A 25,515-nucleotide genomic window follows, 5' to 3' on the forward strand; every position below is an offset into this window, starting at 1 on the left:
TGGGGTTTTTTTACCTTATATCTACTTGTACAGTTTGTTTTGAAAAGAGTTAGACATACCATTTGTATCTAATCTCTCTGCATGCTTTCTTCAGCCTATAAAATGCTTATTTTTTTTTCGTAAATATGTTGTAGGTATCACTATATCTTCATTCCAGAAATTTTCTTGCTTGTGACTTGACTTCTTCCAAGAAAAGAAATTGCTGTTCCCACAAATTTGGAAGTTTTCTATTGTTTTTTACTTTTTCCCCTCTTTGACAGTCCTCACAGATAGTATATCTGTTTTTTGTGCTGTCAACACTCTTGATAATATGTTGTCTGTAAGATTTTTTTCCCTTAAATGCCAAAAATACCTCAATGCAGACCAAAATTTATAACGTGCATTGTTATAATATAGGTTAACTAAGAGAGAAAGTGAAATTGACTTATTATTTTATTGCGATTTTTCAGGCAAATCAGGTTCAAAATACATGAGATATTTAATTGGTATATTTCTTTAAGCTATACAGAGGATTTTATTTTCAGGACTTCCTGATGCTCATTTAGGCAATCCTTAGCTTTTAAATTAAAATTACATCTTTGACATTAGTTTTATATGGTTAAAAATACTAGACTAGCTTTAGGCTTGTAAGTGATTCTTCAGATCTGATGTAAAGCAGCAAAGCCAGCTGAGAGCAGGTGGGGGTTTTTAGTCTAGCTGGATGCATGTCAGACTACCTGTGCAAGCACAGTACCTCTTCACTGATTTTTGCATCCCTGTTTCACAGTAGCTCTTCTTATATAATTTCTTTGTATTTTCACCACAAGGTGTATCTAATCTAAATCAGAAAAGGATAACGGTTATGTTAGAAGATTCTCTGGTATACACTCTACTTATTTTTCTGCAATAAGACTTTAATTTTATCAACTCTTAAAGTAGCTCACCATTGAATGAGGCTATTCTATTATTTTCTTAATCTCTAGAGAAACCAGTACTTCAAAGTAAAGTCAGAACACATAAGCAAAGTTTGTTTTGAGGTCTTGCCGTAAATGTTTTTATGCCTTCATGTTTTCACTTTGAAAAGGAGGGACACTGTGGTATTAGTCTATTACTGCATATAGAACTTTAGTGTTTTAGAATACTGGGATAATATGAAAAAGCAAAACATTCTGGTTAGCAAAACATTGTCATTATATCATACAAAGGAATCTTTCAATTATGAACATGTTAACCTTGTTCAGATGCTTTGTTACTGACAGACTCATGGGCAAGTTAAGTTGTTTGCAGGTAACAGCTTGCAATTTCCCATTATGCATATCTCCAAGAAACTGTCATAGCTGTGTTTAGTAAGAATTTTGGTTTTTAGCTATTAATTATTGTGTCTAGTTAGTTTACATACTGTCTGTTTTAAACAGTGATTTTAGTGAAGAAGTCCTGTATCATACCTCAGGCACTGCCCCAACCACACCAGCAAGTCCTTTGCTGATTAATGCTGGAGTTACTTGGTTATCCCTTCAATGGACAAAACCCTCAGGAACACCATCAGATGAAGGAATCTCATATATATTAGAGATGGAGGATGAGAACTCAGTAAGTTTAGAATACTTATTCTCAATATGTTTGATACATTGTTGTATTAGTGTAGCAATGATTATTGTGCTAGAATATTCTACAAGGAGCTGTATTTTCTGAAATTAAGCTAATGACTTGTCATTGCTGTGACCAGGCCACCTAGCTTTCTTCTTTGAATTGTGTTTAGTGTTATTAAGTCCCATTTCTGCAAAGACTTTCAAATTGCTTATAACTTTTTGATTCTGTGTACACAAATTAAGCAAAATTTCCAGTGGCACTTATATGCTTTTCTTAATGATCTTTTCTGCTCTCTTGATTGGAAAATGGTTAATGAATTCACAGCTCTTTAAAAAAAAATGGTGTTGATGCAATGAAGATGCACTTATTACTTTGTCCAAGAAGCATAATAATTACAGATTGAAACAACTAATTTATTTATATGAAGTATGTTAGATCCTCTGGTGTGCAAAGATAATGTTTCAAATAATGCTATTTAATTCTGCAGGGATATGGTTTCAAGCCAAAATATGATGGTGACGATCTTACCTACACGGTGAAGAATTTGAGGCGTAGTACAAAGTATAAATTTAGGGTAAGAATTTTTTTCATGTTTGGGCACCAGACTAGTTTGAGATTGACTCAGAAGTGGGGAGGGCCTTTTTTAAGGAAAGCTGAATTTGATGCCAGTGTCTTACAGTTTCAATCTCTTAAAACTGTTGGCTGAACACCTGCATTATTATTTCTGCAGAATCAATAAGGACTTTTGCAAGGGTATAGCACAGTTGCAAGTATTCTGAAATTCCAAGTGATAAGTACATGGTCTTAACAGATGGGGTTTTTTATTTGGCTGGTTTGTTTCATATACATGGATGATATTACTTAGTGTAGCTATGGGTTCTTTGATAGTAAACACAATGAAGGTGTTAGGGTAAGGAGCTGCCTTGATTAAAAAAATCATTAGCAAGTTATCCATATTACCATGGTGCTGAGCCTGTTTAAATAAGCTTGAGGGCTGAACTTTAAGTTCAGAAAGAAGTCTGGCCTAACTGTGAGCTTTTGGGTGTGGTTAAAAGGTAGAAAGAAGCATAGTGACCATGGGAAGATGATTAATCAGCCATCAAGGAGTACAAGAACTTTGCCAGGACAGGCAGAGTTCGAAGTCAGGAAGGCTTAGGATCAACTAGAACTGAAATTGGCCAAAGATGACAAGAATGACATAAAATGCTTCTTCAGATACATTGAAAAGTGGAAGCACAGGGAAGACATATAGAGGCCATTTCTAAACAGGGCAAAGAGGCAAGTTACTAATAATGCAAATAAAGCAGAGGTTCTCAATGCATTCTTTGCCTCTGCCTTACCAGCATAACTTGACCCCAGATCACAGGATAAGGTAGCTGTTGCAAGGCTGGAGTTTAGTCTCTTGGAAGGGATCTGTCCACTTCTGGATGCTAAAGAGAAGTGGCTGACATTGCCACAAGACTCCTGTCTATAACATTTGAAAAGTGATGCAGGTCAAGATATCCCTGATGTCTTGAAGAGGGCGAATGTAATGAGGAGCTCAAAAGAGGACCTACACCCATAAATCCTACTGCAGTCCCTGGAAAAGAAATGGAAAAGTCTTCCTAGGAAATACTACAGGGCAAACAAAGCAGGCAGTTGGGAATAGCCTACATCAAAAGCAAATAATGGCTGACTAGCCTGATCATGTCCTACCTCAAGGTGACACTTTGAGTTGGTCCAAGGAGATCAGTGGATATTCTTTACGTGAACTTTAGCCAGCATTCAACAGTTTCCCACAGCCTTCTCCCTGGCCAAATTGGCAAGACACAAACTGGTTAGGTGGTATGTGAGATGAGCAGAAACTGGCCCCACGCAGAGGGTGATGATGAATGGTTTCTAGTCAGGCTGGCAGCCTGTCTGAATTAGGAACTCCTAGGGATAGGAGGCCCCATGCTGCTCGTTTTCACAACTGATCTTGACAATGGGATTGAAGGCACCCTCACCAAGGTTGTGGGTGACACGACACAAAGTGGTTAGATGAACACATCAGAAGGCAAAACTTGTCTTACAGAAACACGCAGACAGGCTAGAAGAGTGAGGTAGCAAAAGCAGTAGGAAGTTTAACAAAGACAAGTGCAAAGTTCTGCACCTGGGCTCAAATAACCAAGGAGCCCACTATAGGCTAGGAGCAGCCTTGCTGAAAGGGACCTTCAGGCAAACTGGATCCTGGGCTGACTCAGCAGTGGCATTGCTAGCAGAGATAAGAGATCTTCCCTGTATTCAGCTTGTGTCAGATCACACCTGGAGAACTGTGTCCAGTTCTGATCCACACAATTCACAAAAGACAGGCAGAATGGGAGTTGTTCCAAAGGAGAAAAAAATGTAAAAATATATATATATATATATCACAAAATATATAATAAAATTATAAAAGGGCTGGAGAACCTGCCCTATAATGCAAGTCTAAAGGAATTACCTATTTTCTCACTGGAGAAGGCTCAGAGGGACATCATCACAGTTTGCCAGTACTTAAAGCCTGACTACAGAGAGGAGGTGGATTCTCCCTTCACAAGGAGCCACCTGGAGATTACAAGGGGCAAGAGTTGCAAGCTGCCCTGGAAGGGGTTTCATCTTGGTATAGGAAAAAAATTTCCACAGTGACATCAAGTAATCATTGGAACAACCTCCCCAGAAATGTGGTGGAGTCCCCATCACTGGATGATTTCAAAATATAACTGGAGAGGATGTTAGATAATCTAGGCTCACATTGCCCTGAAGGGTTGGACCAAATGATCTTTCAAGTCCCTTCCAGCCTGGGCTATTCTATATTCTAAGTCACTCTTGAATAGTTGCTTGTGTTTTGGAACAAAACTAAAGACATGTCCCACAGTATAAATCACAGAATCATTTAGGTTGGAAAAGACCTATAAGATCAAGTCCAACTCTTAACTGTGTCCCTAAGCAACATAATCTGCACGTCTGCAAAATACCTCCAGGGGTGGTGAATCAACCACTTTCCTGGGCAGCCTTGCCAATGCTTGACTGATTTTTTCTGTAGAGGAATTTTTCCTAATGTTCAAACTAAACTTCCCCTGATGCACTTGAGGGATGGTCAGAGTAACCTCATCTGTCTGCAGGTGAAAAATGTTGATAGCTCTTGTCATGCATACACCTAAAATAGTATTTCTTTAAGAAGAATTGGGGACTGTTGGAGAACAGTTTCTCTTTACAATATGAATGACAATAGCTTAAGGGTTGATTAATTTGTTTTTGAGTTAGCACTGAAGCATGTAAGTATTTATTTTCAGATGCTGTTTTGCAGTTCTGCTTATCATTTTGTTGGGGTTTTTGCTTAATTTAATATTTAAATAATTTAAAATGCACAGTATGTTTCTAGCACTATTGCAGCTACACATGAACTAAAGAATAGCTAATTGTCTTGAAACTAGCTTTTGCAGTGCATGATCATAGTCTTTCTTTGAAGGTAATACTGAACATTAATCATACTCATTACTAGTAAATGTATAGTTACTTAAACATCCTAAGTTTCCCATTAAAATAAACTCCTATGTTTATATCCTACATTTAGTAGCAAAACAATAAGCAGAAGTCTCTGTTCGCTCATTCACGGAGCATAAAGGAGAAACAAATGTTATGTTAATCAGGTCTTTAATTTTTATTATACAGGGGAAAGACTTAATTAGTAGTAATATTCCTTAAGGCTTTTGAAAGAAGCTTTATAACCATTCAAAACCTTATTATAATACGTAAATGCTAACTGCCTGTTTAACTTCATTTGTAAGGGCACAAACACAACCAGATGATTATTAATCTTGCAAACTCTATCAGGAGACTAAATGTCTGAGAGACATTGCATTTCCTTTTCTCAGTCTGTACTAACATCACTGCTATCATTTTATTCTGCTTATTTTTAAAACAGATCTAAAAGCTGGAAAAAACCTCTTTTTTCCCATTTTTCTTTCTTTTTTTCCTAGGTGGTTTAGCTTTTTATTAAACTAAACTAAAATGTGCAAGGTAAAGAATAGCAAGAATTTGTTTTCCTAGAATCACAGAGAAGTCTAGGTTGGAAGGGACTTTTAGTGATCATCTGGGTCAGATTTGTGTAGAAAGCCAGGCCTTAGTTTAGTCAGCTCAAACCTGTTCCAGCCCTGTTGAGCTGAGATTTTAGTACTTCCAGAAAGGACAATTCAGCCACTTCTTTGGGCTGTCTTTTCTAATGGTAATCAATTTCTTTTCTTATTTCCAGCTAGAATTTCCCCTAACACACTTTGTGTCTGCTGGCTCTTGTCCTGTCATTCCAGATCCTTTGGAAGGCAATGTCTTCATCTCTTCTGTAACTATCTCTTAGGTATTGGAAGGCTGTGATTAGATCCTTCCCAGTGAAACTTCTTTTTACTCAGGCAGAATAAAATAAAGCTTTTCTTCCAATGTCAAGTTCTCTACACATCTGATCATCAGGCTGGCCCTCTTCTGAACTCTGTACAGTTTCCCAGTGTCTCTTGAACTGGGGGGACCAAAACTGGATACAGTATTCCAAGCATGGTTTTAAAAGTGCTGAGTAAAGTGACATAATTAAATCCTTTGTTCTTCTGGGTAAATTCTTGCTGATGCAACCCATCAAACAATTTGGTTTTGCTACTGCCAAGATGCTTTGCTGATTCATTTGGCTTGCTCCTGCTCTAATCCCAATATCCTTCTCATCAGAGCTGAAAAAAGAAAAACTGGCTAGTCACACCCCAGACTGCACTGATGCTGGGATTATTCCATCCTAGGTGCAAGACTGTATCTTTGTCCAAAGCTCATACAGTTCCTGTTAATGCAATATTTCAGCCTGTCAAAGTCTGTATGATGGCTCTTCCCTCCAATGTGTCTATCTTCTTCTAGTTTGGTGCTATATGCAAATCTGGGAGCATCATTCACTCCTGTTATACAGATCACTTCTAAAGATAATGAATAGAATCTGACATTGGATTGGCTGCTGAGGAAATCCATTCTTGAGCAGCTGCTAATTTGCCTTCAAACCATTAGCCACCACCCTTTGAGACTGGCATTCTATCAGATTTTCTATACCCATCTTGTGGTCCATCTGTTCTATTTTCACCAGCTTGTCTACATAGATGTTGTGTAATCAAACTAAGATTAGGGTAGAGGATGTCCCCAGCTCTCCTCCACTTGTTGAGCAAGTTGTTTCATCATGGAAGCACTCAGGTTGATTAAACACGATTTACCCTTGACAAATAGAATTCCTTGTCCTTCACATGACTTCCATGTCAGCCTTTGCCATAATGGTCCTTGGGACTGAAGAGTTTTTAAATCCATTAAATCCAATTTACCCATATGAACACTTCTTTTATCTCTGAGCATACTTCTGTAAAAGAAGATGCTATACTAGGATATACTAGAGGGATTTTTTTAAGGATTTGGTTTTTTCTGGCAATTTGCATGCATTTATATTTTCAGTATAGTGGTTGGCTAACTGTGGGACTAATGAAAATGCAAAATGAATGTATATAATAACTTTAGTTATTGTGCTAATTTATTATGTGTCTGTCTCTAGATCCAGTATAAATTAATTTGTCCTTACCATGAACAGCGAATAGCATATCACTATCCAGTGCATTTATAGTATTTTTATATATATATTTGCAGGTCATTGCTTATAACTCAGAAGGGAAAAGCAGTCCAAGTGAGACAGTGGAGTACATTACTTGTCCAGACAAACCTGGAGTACCTTCAAAACCCACAGTGAAAGGAAAAATTCATGCACAGAGTTTCAAAATAATCTGGGGTAAGAATGTTTTCCAGCTTTATTTAGAGTATTTCTTCTGTGTTTTTAATATATGTACTATATATAAATTTTTTTATACAGACTATCAGGTTTTACTTTAATAATACTTCAGTCAAGCCATTATGATTCATTTACATAGAAAAATGCTGACTCAAAATACTTAGTGTGTCAGTACAACTAATTATATGGGAAGAATAATATCCTAATTGTAATAGGAATTGTTATTGCAGAGGACTACAACACTTTAAAAAGTGTGGTTAATTGATGCAATAAGAAGTTCTGTTTCTCTTCCACAAAAAGTAGGTGCATGACATTCTGGGTTCTTATCTAAACAGAAGATTGAAGTTCAACCTGTATCTTCAAACTCTTTGGTTTTGATAGATAAATTTTTATTTGCTAAGAATGTTGAGAAGCTTTTCCTTAAGCTTAGGAATTTTTAACCTTATGCTGTAAAATAGGAGAAGGTTAAACAGTAGTATGTGATGCAGTACTTTAGCAGAAAATCAAATTCTAAAAAAGTGCATTTATTCTCACTTCTTGCCTATTTTCATTTAATAGTGTGTTTAATTCTTGAGTATCAATAAGAAGAAATTTACTTGTAGAGTATAAATAGTACTCAGCAAGTCCAGTCTTGAATCTTCCCTGATTTGTATATCAAAAGCTACCTAAAATATAAAATTATATATAAAACTTATAATAATCTTTATTTGGAACAGCCATGTTCTTTCTATGTGGTAATTAATGTGACAATTTTATTTTTCATTTGGAGTAATTTCCATCCAACCAAAGAAGTGCTATCTGCCATCTAAGTCTCACTTTATATAGCTGGCATTTTATGATACATAACCCTTGCTTAAGAGGCAACATAATTTCACCCAGCACATCCATAATGTGATGTATAGGCAGGAGTACAATTCTATGTTGAAATATACTGCTGTCTTTATATTTGATCAAAATTTTGTTTCACACTATTTTAATTTTGCTGTTTTCTAAATCATCTTTGAGAAACTATTAGGATTGTATGTCAAAGAAAGGTCTGTGATTTGTATTTTGTACATGAATACTATACCAGGGAGGATAGTGAACTCAATTTCTAGTGCTATATTAGAAGTTAAGAGATAAGTTTTCAGTGTGGAGCTCTTGACTTCTATTCCATCCCAAAATATTTGGGGTTTTGAAATTCTGTCCTTAAATAATTCCATAATATTTTTATATACAAATCCATATAATAATTTTTCCTGTCTGCAGTCCAAATTACAGGACCATTAGAGTTTGAGCCCCTGAATCCATACTCAGGCAGCCTTGCACATCACTTGAGACTGAAATGTTTGCTGTGGCATCCCAGGGGCAATTCCCTTGTCCCTTTTCCTGTGTAGAGCGTGCAGGAGGGCTGAGAGCTGTTTTTAACATAGCAGGACTTGGAATGATTTGCTGTTGCCCTGGACTAGGATGCTCTCAGTCTAAATAAGCACCCATCTCCAGCTGTCTGTTGATTTAACAATTGGGAAATCATCCCCAAAAGCTATAAAGCCATTTACCTTACCTAGCTTAGTTGGAGTATCGCTTTTTTTTTATAGATCCACCAAAAGACAATGGGGGAGCAGCAATAAATACATATGTTGTGGAAATGTCTGAAGGCTTAAGTGGTAAGTATCATACAGCATTTAACTGTGGGGTTTTTTTCCTGTCTCTGTGTGCATGTGGGAAGAATAAAATGTGTATTATGACAGGGAAAGTTACTGCCAGGGACTGATATCAAAGAAAATAGAGGCACATTGATGCTTGACACAAGAAGTTCTTTTTCTCTGATTTAGAAAAAAAAGATGCCACAAAATCTGTGACACAAGAGATGCTTCTTGTTTATCTTACTAATTAGGTCTATTCAGTTTTGGAAATGAAATTACACATTTCAGACATTTTAGGGCAAGAAGACAGGGACATATAGCTTTGTTGTCTGCATGGCAGATGAAAGAAAAGCTCATACTCCATTTATAACTATTAAAGGACGGTAAAGCAGCTGGGATAACTTTCTGCTATTTGATTTTCTCTTCTTTCAAACAGAAAGAAAACTGAATTTCTAAATTGGACATAAACCTATCTTGCTAAATTATTTAAAAATCTAAACCTCCTAAGTATACTTACTGAGTTTAGAAACAGAGTCACATAGAGAATGAAAGTTTAAACTTCTCCAATGCTGTGTCAGATTAAGACAGAGCACTTCCCCCATATATGATGGGAGCCCTCTCAGGGCTTTCAGCTGTGGTTCTTTTGATACTTAGTCTGTTGCTTTCCTCCTCAGTCACGTGTCCACATTAAGTCACTTCTGGAATGATGCAGCCAAACCTTTCATGCAAATTTAGTGAGCTGTGCATTACATTTCCTTCCCAGCCCTCTAAATTCTGTGGTGTATTGAGTTGTTGGAGATTTAATTAAAGTCCCAGGTTCCCTGCTTAATCTCTTAAAAAGAGAGAGAGAATGCTAAAGAGTTTCTGATTTAACAATGCAAATAGTTCAGTCATCATTTCACATGCTTTTTGGCCATTCAGGAATACAGGAACAAACTTCATCAATTGTAAACTGTAGTACCACCTGCAAAATGATAATGTAATTTGAAGTTTGTTTTCTGTGAAAAATTTTACTTTTGTATCTTTCCTGTTTATATGGTTATGATGTTGAATGTGTAAGTTCTCTTCAAGTTAAGGTAAATACCAAGCAAGGAAGCTATTTCAAGCAGATCTACATCTAGGAAACTATGAAATTATAGGAACTTCCTGGAAATTCAAAGCAGTGACAATTTCTGTATGTTTTTTGATCAACATCAGGCACACACTTATTTTAGTGAAGTTAGGATAGCTGCTGTGGGTGTTTACACTTTGGTTCATTGCACACCTGTTCCTAACCTTTCAGGAAACAAATGGGATACAATATACAGCGGAGCCACTAGGGAACATGTGTGTGACCGACTAAATCCGGGCTCTTCCTATCGCTTGCGTGTCTATTGCGTTGGGGAAGGAGGACAAAGCACGGTAATACCAGCTAATGCTTTTATTAAATAAAATTTCTCTCTGTAAGAAAATCTGGTCCAGCAGATATTTAAGTAAATATTGTGCAGAAGTGCCTAACAAAATAGCCATAATTAGAACCTCGGAGAAGTACCAGTATTGCTACTCAGTGGTTCGAGTTTCTGTTCATTTGTGAAAGAAATATATCTGAATATTTTTTCTGATATTATATTTTGTTTGACATGATTGTCTTATTTACATAAACAGACACTTTTCCAATGTGATACATTTATACCATGTCATTTATTAAGGCCTAACCCAATACAGCAGTTTAAGAAGGGCACTTGAAAAGGCTCCCCATGGAACTGGTTACAGCACCAAGGATGACAGAGTTCAGGAAGCATTTGGACAATGGTTTCTCACATAGTGTGATTCTCGGGGCTGTCTTGGGGCCAGGAGCTGGACTTGTAGATCCCTTTCAACTCAGAAGATTCTGTGATTCTATGAGTTTAATGTATTTCCTGTAGTACCTTGTCTGTAGCCAAGTCACCCCAACAGTCAGGGGAAGAAGTCTTCACTCAAGCTTTACAGGGTTATGCTTCCTGTGCTCTCTCAAGCACAATTAAAATGTCTACATGGTCCTACTTTTCAGTATTCCCAAACAATTTACTGTGCCATACTATGCTCCTTTACATGCACATATTACATACACACACATGTGTACTGTCAGTTCTGTGGTGTAGTTCACCTGCCAGTGCCAAAATGTCTTGCTGTATTTGCTCTCCCTTCTCAGCAGCAAGTGTAACAAAGGCAGCCCTGGCTCTCTGCAAACTTCCAGCAGGGCTGTACTGTCAAGCTGCTCTCATGTTAAAGCCTTCTATTCTTGATGTTTGCCATTTCTACCTACCTCTGCTTTACAATATGAAATGTACATGCTCTTCCTCCACATAGAAGTCTCCTGTAAAGATAACCTTGACTACAGCCACCTTGCCTTAAAAAATAAATCTGGACTCCTTCAATGCTGGCTTGGCTGCAGTGCTTTCCCAGTCACCAGACCACACATCTTTGGAGACTTTTACTCTGCCAACCTACTTGCCTACAGCCCAACCCCATGATTTTAGAATCAACATTGAGAACTAAAGAGAAAATAGCTTCCAGAAAGTCCTGATACTTTCTGAAGGTGTCAGAAATCAACAGAAGAACTGTGAAGAAAGATGTAATTAATTAACTCTTCTGCAGCTTCTCATGAACATATGTGAAACATCTGCCTTTTAAGTAGCAGCAGTTGTTCAGTGCAACAATATATTCAAAGGAGCTGAAAAGCTGCAGATCATCCAGTCTGCTCTTTCTTGAACATATGTAGAAACCAGTTGTGAAATGAGACTCTGAGATTCACTTCTTCTGTAAACCTAAAGGCCTCCTAACTTCCTATTTGTTCTGCATCACACAGAAGCTAATAACCCCTCATTGTCTCTGCTCACTTCTGTCTGCATCCAGAACAGTCAATGCCATCTGCTGCATGTGTTGTTTTGTTCTTGGGTAATTTTTGCCCAAACTTCAAATCAGAGGTGGAAACTTGTTGCACATTAAGTATTGCTAAACAATTAAAAAGTTGAAATCTCTTTTTTTAGTCTCTTATTGACACTTCTGCCCACTTTTGCTTTCTGAGAGCTTCTTCCAACCCTTACTTAGAACTCATTAAACTGCAGTATTATTCAAAAGAGAATGAGTTTGCTTTGAAAAAGTCATATTTCAAGCATCTGTACTAGGTTTGTACTGATAATTAACCACTGCTTTTAATTCTACTCCTTTGCATGTAACAAAATACAAAAGAAAATTTTGCATATTGTGTGATTATTTTAACATGGTTTGTATTGTGAGAGATCACTTCAGCATCTTCACATATTTGAAGATGTAATTAAAAAAGGGGAAGATCTTGTTTCTGACTCAGGTATTTGCCTTTGTCTGTGGTGTAACTGATTGTTCATGTTTTGGCCTGGAAAACTTCATTAATCTATCTTTCTTTTTTAGGTATCTGATTCCTTACTGGTGCAGACACCAGCAGTGGTTCCTGGTCCATGCCAGCCTCCAAGGCTACAGGGTAGACCAAGAGCAAGAGAAATTCAGCTGCGTTGGGGTAATTTTATTACAAGTGTTAGAGATTGTAAGGGATCCAAATGTGTTATGTGTTAAAATTAAATAAGCTTTTCTTTCTTTCTTATTTTTAGGGCCACCTCAGGTAGATGGTGGTTCACCCATTACCTGTTATGGTCTGGAAATGTTTCAGGCAGAAAGCGATGAGCACCGAGAGGTTTACCAGGGTTCTGATGTGGAATGCACAGTGGGCAGCCTTCTTCCAGGGAGGATCTACAGCTTCAGACTGAGAGCAGCCAACAAGGCTGGGGTAAGGAGGCAGTCTGAAATGAAATTAATTCCAGAGACTGCAATCACTATTAAGGATTTTTTGTTTCAAAATAAGCATTTAACAGTAATTTTTAAATTAGGATTTTCTACATTTCCTAATGTAGAATCATTTGAGTCACATAGTTTATTGTTGCATGAGAATAGACAGATCGTTTATAATGAAGGGGATTTTTAGATTAAGGGAAGAGAAAATAGCTTATTATGTCTTTTATCTGAACAGTGATATTAGGAAATCATTAGTAAATGCCAAGTACTTTATCAAAGCACTGTTACAACTTTACTATTCTCATGTGAAGTAAGGTAGCAAATTATTTACTCTGTGCAGCTTTGTAAATTGATTGACCTTTACTTTTACAGCTGTTGGTGTTCAGAACATAATAATTAGTGTTTCCTGACTATCTGTTTTTATATTTAGTTTAATTTCTGAGTGCATGTTCTATCAGATACAAGACCATTTTCCTTCTTTGGAGTATTAAATGTATTTAAATCAATTGTTGCTGTAGAACAAGCTTTATTTAGTTCTGTACCCAAAGTCCTGATTTGTTCAATGATGTACACTTCATTAAAAACTGTCAGGGTGAGTTGACACTGTAGAGAGGTCTGCAGCTTAAGGTTTTAAAGCACATCCTAACTTTTATCTTCCTTCCACCCTACAAAGAATGGTTCATAGCTCGGTAGTTTTTGAATCCTTTATTTCTTTTACATAGGTATAAATAGGCTGTACCAATTGGTTTATGTTCCAATGCAGCCATCATGTAACCTCAGAATAAGGCTTTAGATAGTACTTCCCTGGTTTTCCCAAGACTTTAAAGTGTCAAATTTATTCACATTGCATTTGCTGGAGTGAAGAAAAATTTATAGCTGTTCTGGAGAATAGTCAGATACTGAAATAAATCCTGAATCCACAATCCACAGAAATTTATTTTATAAATAAGTATTACAAAGTTTCAGGTTTCATGTCTCTACTATGGTAAACTGTTTTTTAAAAAGTAGTAGTTTCATTTTTACAAAGTAGTTGTATCCCTTTTTAATAGTTTGGACCTTACTCAGAAAAATGTGAAATAACTACAGCACCTGGACCCCCAGATCAGTGCAAGCCCCCTCAAGTGGCATGCAGATCTGCTGCCTGTGCTCAGGTGTCGTGGGAGGTAAGAATGCCATGGTAACACCTGTCTTAACATTATTGTCTTCTGCATTCTTGAGTTCAGCTTGAAAAGTCTAATACTGTATTTTAATCACTTTATTTGTAAGCAAACATAGCTGATTATCCAATAGGTAAAACCTTAGTCATTCATCATGCCATTATAAGGCAGCAGTAATTTGGCAGGCTGCAGGTACTGGATCTTATTCTGTTCTTTTGTTTAAAAGTTTTGCCACAGCTGCTGCTCTGTATTTCTGAGTGATGCAGTCTCGTCTTAAAACTTTTCTTTAACATAGTTATAGTTCCTCAGAGGCAATGTGTTCACATAATACAATAAATTATGGTGCATTTCTTGGTTTTATAATCTGATTTAATTTTATATAATTACATCAGTAATAAAGTAGCAAAAGCCTCACAGACTTCCTATAAACTCATAGTATTTAGGTATCTGATTTTTAAAAATGCAATAGATAAAAATTAAGCTTGTAAAAAAAAAAGATTCTATCTGGGAATACTCTTCAGGCACAGCTTTTTAGTGGCTTAGAGATGGAGTGAAGTATCTGAGTTACAGAACTGTACAGAAAAAAAATTAAACTGTTTTACCTGGAAAGTAGTGTTCATGCTTCCTACTGGAGTAATGTCAAAGGAGCATTCCTTAAATATCTACAAAATATCTAAAAAAATACCATGAAACATTGTGGTAGAATTAATTTGAGTGATGTTAGATGTCTGTTTTACAGAGTCACACAGTAATTAAGGCACAAGCAGGCCTCTAGATGTCATTTAGTTCAATCTTCTATTCAAATTGTGTAAGTTTCTCAGGGCCTTTCCCAGTGAAATTTTTTTTTATCTCCAAGAATGAGGATGTTTCAGCCTAGTAAAACTGGATAAACACCAGGTTTTTGTTTATGTCTAGTCAAAATACCCTTTAATGCAAGACATGACTCTTGTCTTGGCACTGTCCATCTTCAAGAAAAATTTTTGTTATGTTGGTACCCTCCCAGTAAGTAATTTGAAGCAGCAGTAGGACCTTCCCTTAGCTGGATCACCTTGTATCAAGTAAACTTTACTTTTTTGTTGTGTGTTGCACTCCCTGCTTCATGACCCTTTGCTGGACCTACTTCATTTCCTCAATGTTCATCTCCTTTTGGGGATCCCAAGACAGGACATGGTACTGGAAATGCAGTCTTAAAAGTGCTGAGTAGAGGGGAATTATTATTCTTTTTGCCCTTCTTGCTGCTCATTTGCTAATACAACCAATAAATAGTTCACCTTTATCAGACACACACTGCTGATTCTTATTCAACTTTCTCACCAGGACATACAGTGGTTTTTTTTTGGTAAAGGTTGCTCCTCAGCCTGTACTTTCTTGTATCAGTCCAGGACTTTGTATTTGCAATTTTCTTAGTTGAAGTTCTGAAGTTTGTATCAGATTCTGCCTGTTATTTGTATTGTATTTGTACCAAAAATCAGCAAAGAAATGGGAGGGTAAGACTCCTCTGGAACAAAAACAAAACACAGATGTAATGAGTTTGGTTGGTTTTTTTTCCTCTTATATCAGTATATTTAATGGTTAATTATTGATATCCATTTTAAAGGTACCAGTAAGTAATGGAGCTGATGTCACGGAGTATCGACTGGAGTGGGGCGGCGTGGAAGGATGCATGCAGATCTCCTATTGTGGGCCTGGGCTCAGCTGTGAAGTGAAAGGGCTTTTACCTGCCACTATATACTATTGCAGGGTTCAGGTAAATATGTAAAACTGTTGTAACTGAAATCTGGAAATAGGAATTGACTGCCATAAAAGCATGGTCTACTTTGGATTTGCAGGCAGTGAATGTTGCAGGTGCAGGCCCTTTCAGTGAAGTAGTGGCATGTATGACTCCAGCCTCTGTACCTGCAGTTGTGACCTGTCTTCGTGGACTAAGTGAAGATGAAGTTGAAAGTCCACACTATTCTCCTTCCACATGCCTTGCTATAAGCTGGGAAGAACCTTGTGACCATGGATCTGAAATCCTTGGCTACAGCATAGACTTTGGAGATAAGCAGCCAATAACTGTTGGGAAGGATCTGACCTATTTTATAGATGGCTTACAGCCAGATACTACCTACAGGTATGTAATGCACAGCTGCTTGACAGCCTACTGTTTCTTCCACAAGAGCAGATGCTTTGTTTTCTTCATTATTACTGCCAGGGACACATTACTGCATAACCACGAAGCAAAAAGAAGTTTTGTAGTGATGATCATCCTACATAGATGTGCTATTTTTATTTTCTTCCAAAAATAATTTATGTTAGTTTATTACAGTATCGTTGTATCTATCTGGTAATATGTCAGTTCAACTGAATTCACATCACATATTCATATTCATAACGGTTTTGGACTGATTGCTTCTCTGTTTGAAAAGGTAAAATCCATCCAAGGAAGGACTATGTCCAGTCTAATCTAATGACAGCTCATTGCAACTTGCAGTGCCTTATTTGCAGGAAAAGTGGAAGTCAGGAGAACAGTATCAGTTCAAAAAATCAGCTAATTATGCATCTCTTTTGAAGAATTTTAGTTGCTGAAATCATCCCTTATGTTCGGTCCAAGGGTTACTGAAAAATATAAATGCAAAAATCAGTAGTTTTGCCTGAAGGCACTACATTCCTGTCACAAAAACTTGTCCTCAGTGTTAAAGGAGAATGGCAGTCCCACTGAAGTCAGACTGACTGACTTCAGTTAGCCCACTTTGATTTCAGTATAATTAGGATTTCTGGCTGTGCAATTTTCTGAATCCTTAATTACTGTTTTATGGCTTTATGTCAGAATGCAGTGTTTCTGTGTACCTTATAATTATTTAACAATAATGGTGGCAGTCTGAAGAGCTGTTGCTCTCTGTGTCAGTAGACTGAAAAAAAGAGTCATTCCCATTGCAGAGATAGGTCTACACATCTCCCCACATAAATTTTTTCTATGGAATACACTGTCAACTCCCTGTGCAAATACAACATTGCATGTATTAAACTCAGTTCCAGGCTGTAATAAATTAGCATAATGTTAAAAATTACTGTAGTGAAGAAGAAATATTTATTATTTAGCCTGCATACATATTTGTGTTTCCACAATTTGCAGTTGTGTGGTTGACTGTTTCAGAATTTAATTACTGTGATTACTTTTTTCCAGTTACCTAGATACTATTTTGGACAAGCAAATGTTAAGTCTGCAAAATTAAATTAGACACACTTTGCTCCCTGTGGCAACCTGTGAAATACGTAAAGAGCCTCTGTTTTCTGCTTTTTCCTTTTCAGAAATAAATTTCTTGTTTAAGTCTTTTAATTCTTACTTACAAATCCAATGCCTGCCAGCATTGTCTTCCTTGGAGTATCAAAGAAGAAAAAAAAAACAACCCTGCCTTATCCCTGAGTATCAACTTCTACAACTTCTTCAGCTTTGTGTCCTTTGTTTACTTCTGGTTTTCCCTCTCACTTTGTAAGCACACCCAAGAGAACTTGTGTTTGCAAGTGCCCAGAGATGTAAGACTGATGGAAACAGCAAGAGAGGTGGCTGGGCACCATCACTTTATTTTCACATTAATAGGATCTGTTCAAAAAAGTTCATAAAAATGTCCATTAGTAATCCTTGAACTCACCTGATAAAACAGTCACAGATATGGTTTCCCCTCTTTGGGCTGGGCTTTTTTATCTTCCTTCATCTCTCCAATGTGGCTGTCAAAAATTTTGGTTCAAGGCCAACACAGTGAGAAAGATGGACCACTCTTGAAGTAACTCACAGAGCTTTTGCATCTTTTCACTAATGTGAATTTATTTTTAATATTTTTATTTCTAATCAAGCCAGATCCTAAAAGGAAAGTTATGCACCTGCATATTCTTGACAGTCCAGTGAAGCATTCTATTCATAAAAGTCTTCGTTGTATATAGTACCATTATTCTCTATTTAATGAGAATTGTGGGTACAACCAGTTATTTTTGGAATCTAATTTTAAGTTGATTTCTTCTCTCTTTTTCCAAATGCTAGGGTACGAATTCAAGCCCTTAATAGTCTTGGAGCAGGTCCTTTCAGCCACACCATAAAACTGAAAACAAAGCCTCTCCCTCCGGATCCACCTCGCCTGGAATGTGCTGCATACAGTTCTCAGACTCTCAAGCTGAAGTGGGGAGAGGGAACTGCAAAAGCATTAACTGACTCCATCCAGTTCCACCTTCAAATGGAGGATAAGAATGGAAGGTTGGTTTTGGCCTTGCTTTCATCTGCCCAGTGTCACTGTGGTCTGATGCTTGGGAGATGCAGCAAAGGGCAAAATTCACCATATGCTTTGGTGAATTTGCAGCAGATACAGGAGGTCATCTGATCTGACAAGGCAAGAAGGGTTCTAGTGTTCTGTGATGAGAAGTACAAGATAAAAGACTTCATTGTTTTTTATTTACACTTCAACATGAAGAGTTTAATGCATGTTTCGTACCAGCACGCTTTTCTCTCACACTTTTGGTTAAATATTTTGTCAAAAGAACAAGTCCAATCAGTGTTGTGAATTTTATGTACTTAATATCAGAAGGGATGAATGCTTTACTCTCTGTTGCCTCATACGCAATTTTTAGTGGAAATTAATACAAATTAATTATTTTGAGGGATCCCTCGTCTCATGTTAAATAGAATGTCAGCTGAAGTGGTACAGCAAGAACCCTTGCCTAAATGGTGAGATAAGCAGTACTGCTACAAAGTGTTCCATGTCTGATGAGCAGCTTTAGCTACTGACAAAAAAAGAGATCTACTATGTGAAATTTCTGTGCTATAAGGAGGAAAGTAAATTAGACTCTTTAACTGGAAAGAAATTCATTGTCATTACCAAAGACTTAAGTCATATGCAGGTACCATCTGTTTCAATTTTAAAAGATAAGAAAAAGACAAAGCAGATGACAACCCCTGCAGGAAGAAATTTGTGCTGTGTCCTGAGGACACCAAAACTGAAAATCAAACAAGAGTTGCCATGATTAGTTTGTGCAAGAATTGCCACATGAAGGAGAGGGACCAGTGTACAAAACTCTCAGAAACAGATTTGGTGTGCACTACAAGTATGACTCTGCCTTCCTGTGCAGGTCTGCATAAGCCCATCTCCAACAATGATATACAAGAGCAATTGGATCCATGGCACTTTTTTTAGGTGTAGTAAGGGAGAGTTGTAAAGGGGTAAAAAGCTAAAATTTAGTTAACTAATTTTGAATAGTTAAACATATTGAAGGAGTAGATGTCCAAGGGAAAAAAAATGCAGCTCATTGAGAGACACAACTGCTGTCTTTTCCCATTGTTTCAAATACAAAATAGTTTCTTAAAATGCTTAGAACATTTTTGGTAAGAGCGAATCTGTAGTGCTGGTTGTGCAAGAGATTTTTAATTCAAAGACATGAGAAATAAAAACCTGGCCCTGGAAAATGTGCTTATTGTTTCATAGCAGCCAGAACACTGTTTAAATCTGAAATAAGTGTTTCTGGGCTTTTCATTAGATTCTGGGAAATTATGGGAACAGATTTCAAGACAATACTTTAGCTGCTTTGGAAGTCCTTTTCTGTGTTCAAAATAAGCTACTTGTTCCATTTTCAGGTTTGTATCCTTATACAGAGGACCATGTCATACATACAAAGTTCAAAGACTCAGTGAGTCAACATCATACAAATTTTGTATTCAGGCATGTAATGAAGCTGGCGAAGGTCCCCTTTCTCAAGAATATATTTTCACTACTCCCAAATCTGTTCCAGCTGCCTTGAAAGGTAAGGGTGCTTCTTTTTTCATTTGGGGAGTGGGAGGATAGCAGGTTGGTTTTGGTATTATGTTGTATTTGGGATATTGAGAATACTAAGCCCGTTTCAAGTGCAAGTAGGGATAGTGGGGGAATGTTCCTTTCATGTAATTGCCTAAAATATTTGCTCCAAAAATGAAAGACTTGGGGTTTATGCATTCTTTGACATAAGAAGTTTGTACTTAGAATCCTCTGCTTACCAGGAGAGTGGCAAGTTAAGGTGAAAATGCCTTTTAGCATGTTTAGAATAATTTTAAGCATTGCTTGGGTTTTTTTTTTTTTATATGATACACACTTACAGTCACTAAATTTTATTTGCTTTTTCTTGGATGATAGCTAAACTAGGAAGAGAGGCCTATATGAATTGTTGTTGCTCCAGAAAACACTGGAAAAAGAATAAATTTGAATATTTTGTGTCTCTGATACAAAATAGGAGGCAGAATACAGAATTTTAAAAGTCATTAGAATATGGTAGTATGAGATGGGGGAAGCAGAGCTAGCTGTCACTTTTATGCTTCCTTCCTTCAGCACCAAGGATAGAGAGAATAAACGATCACACCTGTGAAATCACATGGGAGGTTCTGCAGCCCATGAAGGGTGATCCAGTTATCTACTGTCTTCAGGTCATGGTGGGAAAAGACTCAGAATTCAAACAGGTATGATGTGTTTAAATTATTGTAGTTTTCTTCCTTTTTTTTTTTTTTTTTTTTTTTTTTTTGATAACTAGATCAGTAAAATTAATTATTAGATTTAGTAAAGCTTATTGTGTTCCAGTATGGTTTTAGTCACCATGTCAACTTTTTGTTACTATGTAAAATAAGGTAGTATCTCCTAAACCCATCCCCTTCATCTCAGAAGGAGATTCTGCACTAAATTATAGCCTCTCTGGGTTACACTGATGTTCACTAAATACAGCTTGACACATCAAGTGGTGAGGAAGACATCCACTAATGGAACAACTGACAAAAAGAAACCTTTTACCTAATGATACAGAATTGAGACTGAGGAGAAAGGGGGCAAAGGGTTCTCTTTGCACTAAGAGCAAAGAAGCAGTTCGAAATGCCAAGGTACAAATTATCCTGCATTCAGTGCTGATTTTGCTTCCTAGTTGGTTTGTTTTTGGGTTTTTTTTGCTTCAGAGTTTATAAACTGCCTGATATTTGACATGAAATTAGGCTTGAAAACTGTTTAATACTATTAAGCTAATGAACTTTCCTTTCAGGACAGGAACAGTTAATTCTAATATATTATAATTTTATTATAATTCAGTATTACCTATGTTTTGCCTGTGCTGTGGCAGATTATAGGCCTTAATATGTTCCTAACTTTTAGTGTAGCACTGTGTTATGGCCATTTGTTAAATTTTTCAGTAAAAGATGAACCATAAGCTGAGACGTCTTGCCATGTGAATATTCTTTTTTGTAACTTCAGCATTGTAAATGCAATATTTTTTTTTTAGATACATAAGGCGTGGTCTGTGTTGCTTTCAGACACAGAGTAAAATCATGCTTTGATTATCAGTGTGTATTGCCAAATTACCTGGGCAAGAAAATAGTTTGCTCTTTGAGTATGATAATAACAAAGTAGACTGAGGTGCATGATTGCTTTTGCCTCTGCAGAGCAGTCTAGCGTAGTAAATTAGAATAAAATGAAAAGTCTAATTTGCAAAAATTAAAATTGAAACAATCAAGGAGTAAACAGTATGAGAACAGCTTTTAAGACACTTAGACATGATGGTGGCAATTTTGACACAGACAAAACATAAACTGCCTAGAAGTCTGCTCTAAGCTGTTTCCTGCTATTTCACTGCCAAAACTTCACTCTCTTCTCCTCCTCCCTGATCCATCACCCAAATTGCTCATATCATTTCTCCCTCCATACTAGAGACAAAATAAGTTAATAATGTGCTGTTTGAGCTGTAAACATCAGGCAAAGATCTTAAAGGGTTTAGGAAGCAGCCCTATAAATACCCCAGGAAACACGCTGGAGGAGAAGGCAACTTCTGGCAAGGCACTGGGGACAAGCAGCTGAGGATGGTAACTCCTGCCAGCTGGCACAGCCGGAGCTGGAGTAGGATGTGTGTCAGTGGCCTGTTTGCTCACTCCCAAATGCATGATCCAAATTGGCAGAATTTTGAGGAAGGTGCACTTCTGATGGCCTGCCTTGCCTCAAGAGGGAAAAGTCCCTAGGTTGTGGATTCCAGTAAAGCTCAACTTGTCAGAGAACTCAGAGTAGCCTCAGGAAAACCAGAACTCTTCGAACAGCAGAATCAGAAGGGATTTCCTGTTTGTTTGCATTTCTAGTGTGCATTTTTGAGATACTGTCTAAAAGTATGGCAACTGTAGGGAAAGCTCCTCATGATGTGATATTTCTGTGTCATGCTACCAGACATGACGCAGAAATCCAGATATTTGGAGGTGGGAGGGTGAAAGGGTTTAACAATAGAAATCAAATTGCTCTGTGCTACTCTCCTAATACCTCAGTACCTATTGAAGTACCAATAACTGTGCCCTTGTGAGGTTTTGTTGGCTTTCACAGAACCTTTACATAGCTGCAAATTTAGTTAATTTGAGAAACCGGAATTTAGATTTCACTGAATTAGGCACTCCATGATGAAGCATTGTGAACTCATGTTAACCTGCCACCTGAGAGACCTCTGGAGAGCACCCTCATAAGTCATCTCTGTCTGGGAAATATGATGAAATTAAGAATCACAGAGAGGTCTCTCTGGCTTTCCTGATGCAGTGTTTATTGGGATAAATCATAATATTTTAAGTACGGATAACTACAACAAAGTACATTGAATTGGATTAGACTTAATGAATTGGCTTGATATAGAGTTAACTGCCTAAAGTCCTGTGATACAATATTGTATATTGCATGTCATTGTGGGTGGTCACTACAACACCTGAACGCTGGGGTTTGTGACAGAATTTATTTGGTGTGTACTCATATTCTACACAAGCAAGCATAGTTCTTATGTTTCACCAAAAGAACTGGAGGCTTTATCTGGTGTTTAAATTGTGTGTTTGAGCTTTTTGTCTTTCTTTGCGTGGGTGAAAGCGCTGGTGAGTCATCCTTTTTAGTTGCCTTTACCATAAACAAAGCCATACTAAGATACATGTGTGTATATAGTACTTTTTTACGTGATGTCTCTCTTTTTCCCCCTCACTGCCAGATCTACAAGGGCCCGGACTGGTCGTTCCGGTACACAGGCCTGCAGCTGAACTGTGAATACCGATTCCGCGCGTGTGCCATTCGCCAGTGCCAAGAGGCCACGGGTCACCAGGACCTGGTGGGCCCCTACAGCGCCCCAGTGCTATTCATCTCTCAGAGGACTGAACCACCGGCAAGCACCAACAAGGACACTGTGCAAACCACAAGGACACAATGGTCACAGAGTGACCAAGTGTGTGCTGCTGTCATCCTTGCACTTTTTGCTATCTTTTCCATTCTGATTGCTGTTATCATTCAGTACTTCGTCATAAAGTGAAGAAAAGAGATCTATTTTATAATGCTGCCCATTACATTTTACTTTCTCATAATCTAAAAGTAATTCTGTTCTCTTGCTTTTACAAAACCAGGCATTTAGCACCGGCATTGGGACTGATGCAAACTTTCTCAGCCACTTTAAAATGCTTACTCGTAGGTATAGGCTGACACATGTTATTAAAATGCAAGCCACAGAAATATAATCTTTTCTTTATATGCCTTCATGCAGTACAAACTCGATATGGGGCAGGCACGTAGTGTTTAATGAAAAGGGTTTGACCAGTAAATGCAAGTGTAAAGATGATTTCCTGGCCCACACTTCTAAGGGTTGCTAACATAACAGGGAAGAATGTGTAGATCGCATTTAAAACTTACACTAACAAACTTGTGCTGTACACAATATTAATCTGATGCTGTGAAAGCAATTTAGCGCTGTATTTCTACCTCCTCATTTGTCTTAATTATTTGGGAAGCAGGATTTATGCTGAAAAACAGAAGGGGCTTTTCTCAGGCAGCAAATAATAAACTGGATGGAAGAGTATGTATGAAGGAAGCTTCTTATCTGATAAATGTGGAGTTCTTCACTGCAAGTAGATGTTATCGAAAGACTACAAGGAAATGGCACAAGTGGTTTATCTTACCCCCAGGATTTGATGTTTACTTACAAAAATGCCTCTTTTACTTCTTCTGAATATAGAAGGGAGAGTGTGAGAGACCTTCTTAGATTTGTTATTTAAATTGAAAAACACATCTCCAAAGTTGACCTTTGATTGGATGCAGTTTATACAGATGTCTGTGCCCTCTGATTTTGGCTAGTCAATAGAATTTTGAGATAAAATTCATTATTGAATTTTTGCTGTTTCCCCAACATTCACTTGCCATATCCACCAGAAATAAGCACTGCCTTTTTTTTTTGTTTGTTTTGTTTCTATCTTTCTCTCTCTTTTTTTCCTTCCTTTCTTTCTTTCCTTCTTTATTTCTTTGGGGCACCAAATCAGAAGACGAAGTGTAGTAATTTGCACCAGAAAACTTAAAGCTGCTTTTTTCTTGAGATCCTAATGTTTAATGTAATGTCTCTTTGGATACTGTACCAAATTGTTGATTGCATGTAGTTAATGTTGCATTAGAGCACTTTGCAATTGCATAACTCATCAATGTTTTGTGAGCTTGCATTTGTGAGTTCTTGAATGACCAGACTGAATTTTAACAAGTATCCCATTGAACATCTTGCTAGATGTCAATGATTGCCAGTGACACAAAGCTTGTAGTGAAACTATCTTTAAAAAAAATCCTTGTCTCATCACACTTATGTTATTTGTTATACACTTTGTAATTAGCTACTTTTAATTTATTTGAGTTACAAGATAGTGGATCATTACTGACTTCTAGTTGTGTTCAGTTTAGCATTTTTAATAGTATTAAACACTTCTGTCAGTCTTAATAATAATAAAAAAAGGAACCTCTGTCTTGTGCTTTGAAGATCTCTGAAGAATTTCTCTTATATTAGAACGGGCATGTATTGTAATTGTTTATACGTCCAATGATCTGTGCTGTAGAATAATGTTGCTGAGTTTCGTTTTTTTTAAAGAAAAAAAAAAGAAGAAATGGCGAAGAACTTGGCCTCCACGTGGCGAGAACGACCTGTCTTTAAAATGTACTGTATGTTTACATTTTATTTCGAATTTGTCATTTGTACGTATAGGCTGATACCTTCCCGCAGGATACCGTGATAACTGATGTTTTCTAGAACCTTCTTAAAAGTGCCATGTTTGGCAGTGCAAATGAGGTTGCGTGTCACAGCCCAGAGATTTCTTACGGTTGAATGTCTAAAACGGTAAGATTTGTTACTGCAGGTAACCTGCAGTGACTTAACGTTTTTCATAGTAAAATTCAAATGAGCTCCTATTTTTGATAGTCATTTAATAGTGTATTTGCCATTTGAGCCTCAGTGCATATTACTGCATTGAAGACAGTTTTTAATGTAATCTTAATTTTACCTCATATACTGTACATTCCAAAAATGAATAAAAAGAGAAACTCTAAAGTTTTTAAAACGCTATAGATACACTACCAAACATATCACTTTACGGTTGTACAACGTCGGGCTCCATGAAGACGAACCTGTATAGTCTGATAGAAAATACATAAAACGATGTAGCAAAGTACCTTTAAGAGTCTGTGGACAATAAAAGTACCTTCTTTTTCGCTGCTGGTGGTCAGTCCTGTGCGCGCAGCGCCGCCGCCCCCTGCGCTCGCTGCTTGCCTGTCTGCCGGTGCCGCGGGGCGGGGCGGGCGGGGGC

The 25,515-nt window shown here is 37.3% G+C and overlaps 1 protein-coding gene and 1 long non-coding RNA gene across 7 annotated transcripts in view; one reads left to right on the forward strand and one right to left on the reverse strand.

Annotated features, from left to right (window-relative positions):
- FNDC3A (fibronectin type III domain containing 3A) overlaps positions 1-25,244 on the forward strand; it is a 110,756-nt gene extending 85,512 nt beyond the window's left edge. For all 5 annotated transcript variants that reach the window (XM_079318836.1, XM_079318835.1, XM_079318839.1 and 2 more), the window contains 14 exons: positions 1,395-1,569; positions 2,057-2,143; positions 7,222-7,360; positions 8,938-9,006; positions 10,268-10,386; positions 12,394-12,499; positions 12,591-12,766; positions 13,821-13,934; positions 15,526-15,675; positions 15,758-16,041; positions 17,947-18,156; positions 19,528-19,694; positions 20,252-20,379; positions 22,902-25,244. In XM_079318836.1, coding sequence (XP_079174962.1) covers positions 1,395-1,569; positions 2,057-2,143; positions 7,222-7,360; positions 8,938-9,006; positions 10,268-10,386; positions 12,394-12,499; positions 12,591-12,766; positions 13,821-13,934; positions 15,526-15,675; positions 15,758-16,041; positions 17,947-18,156; positions 19,528-19,694; positions 20,252-20,379; positions 22,902-23,216 — 2,239 coding nt within the window. In that variant the 3' untranslated portion in view covers positions 23,217-25,244. The remainder of the gene's footprint in view (positions 1-1,394; positions 1,570-2,056; positions 2,144-7,221; positions 7,361-8,937; positions 9,007-10,267; positions 10,387-12,393; positions 12,500-12,590; positions 12,767-13,820; positions 13,935-15,525; positions 15,676-15,757; positions 16,042-17,946; positions 18,157-19,527; positions 19,695-20,251; positions 20,380-22,901) is intronic.
- On the reverse strand, positions 28-25,502 carry LOC306808440. Of its 2 annotated transcripts, none has more exons than XR_013776039.1 (3): positions 25,382-25,502; positions 12,625-12,779; positions 28-817 (listed from the first exon to the last, which is right to left on the reverse strand). It is a non-coding gene; the product is annotated as an uncharacterized lncRNA (long non-coding RNA). The 2 variants fall into 2 exon arrangements; XR_013776040.1 differs by lacking the exon at positions 25,382-25,502 and adding an exon at positions 17,561-17,661.
- Positions 25,503-25,515: the final 13 nt, after the last annotated feature.

This window comes from Erithacus rubecula, assembly GCF_903797595.1.
Source record: "Erithacus rubecula genome assembly, chromosome: 1".
NCBI lineage: Eukaryota > Metazoa > Chordata > Aves > Passeriformes > Muscicapidae > Erithacus > Erithacus rubecula.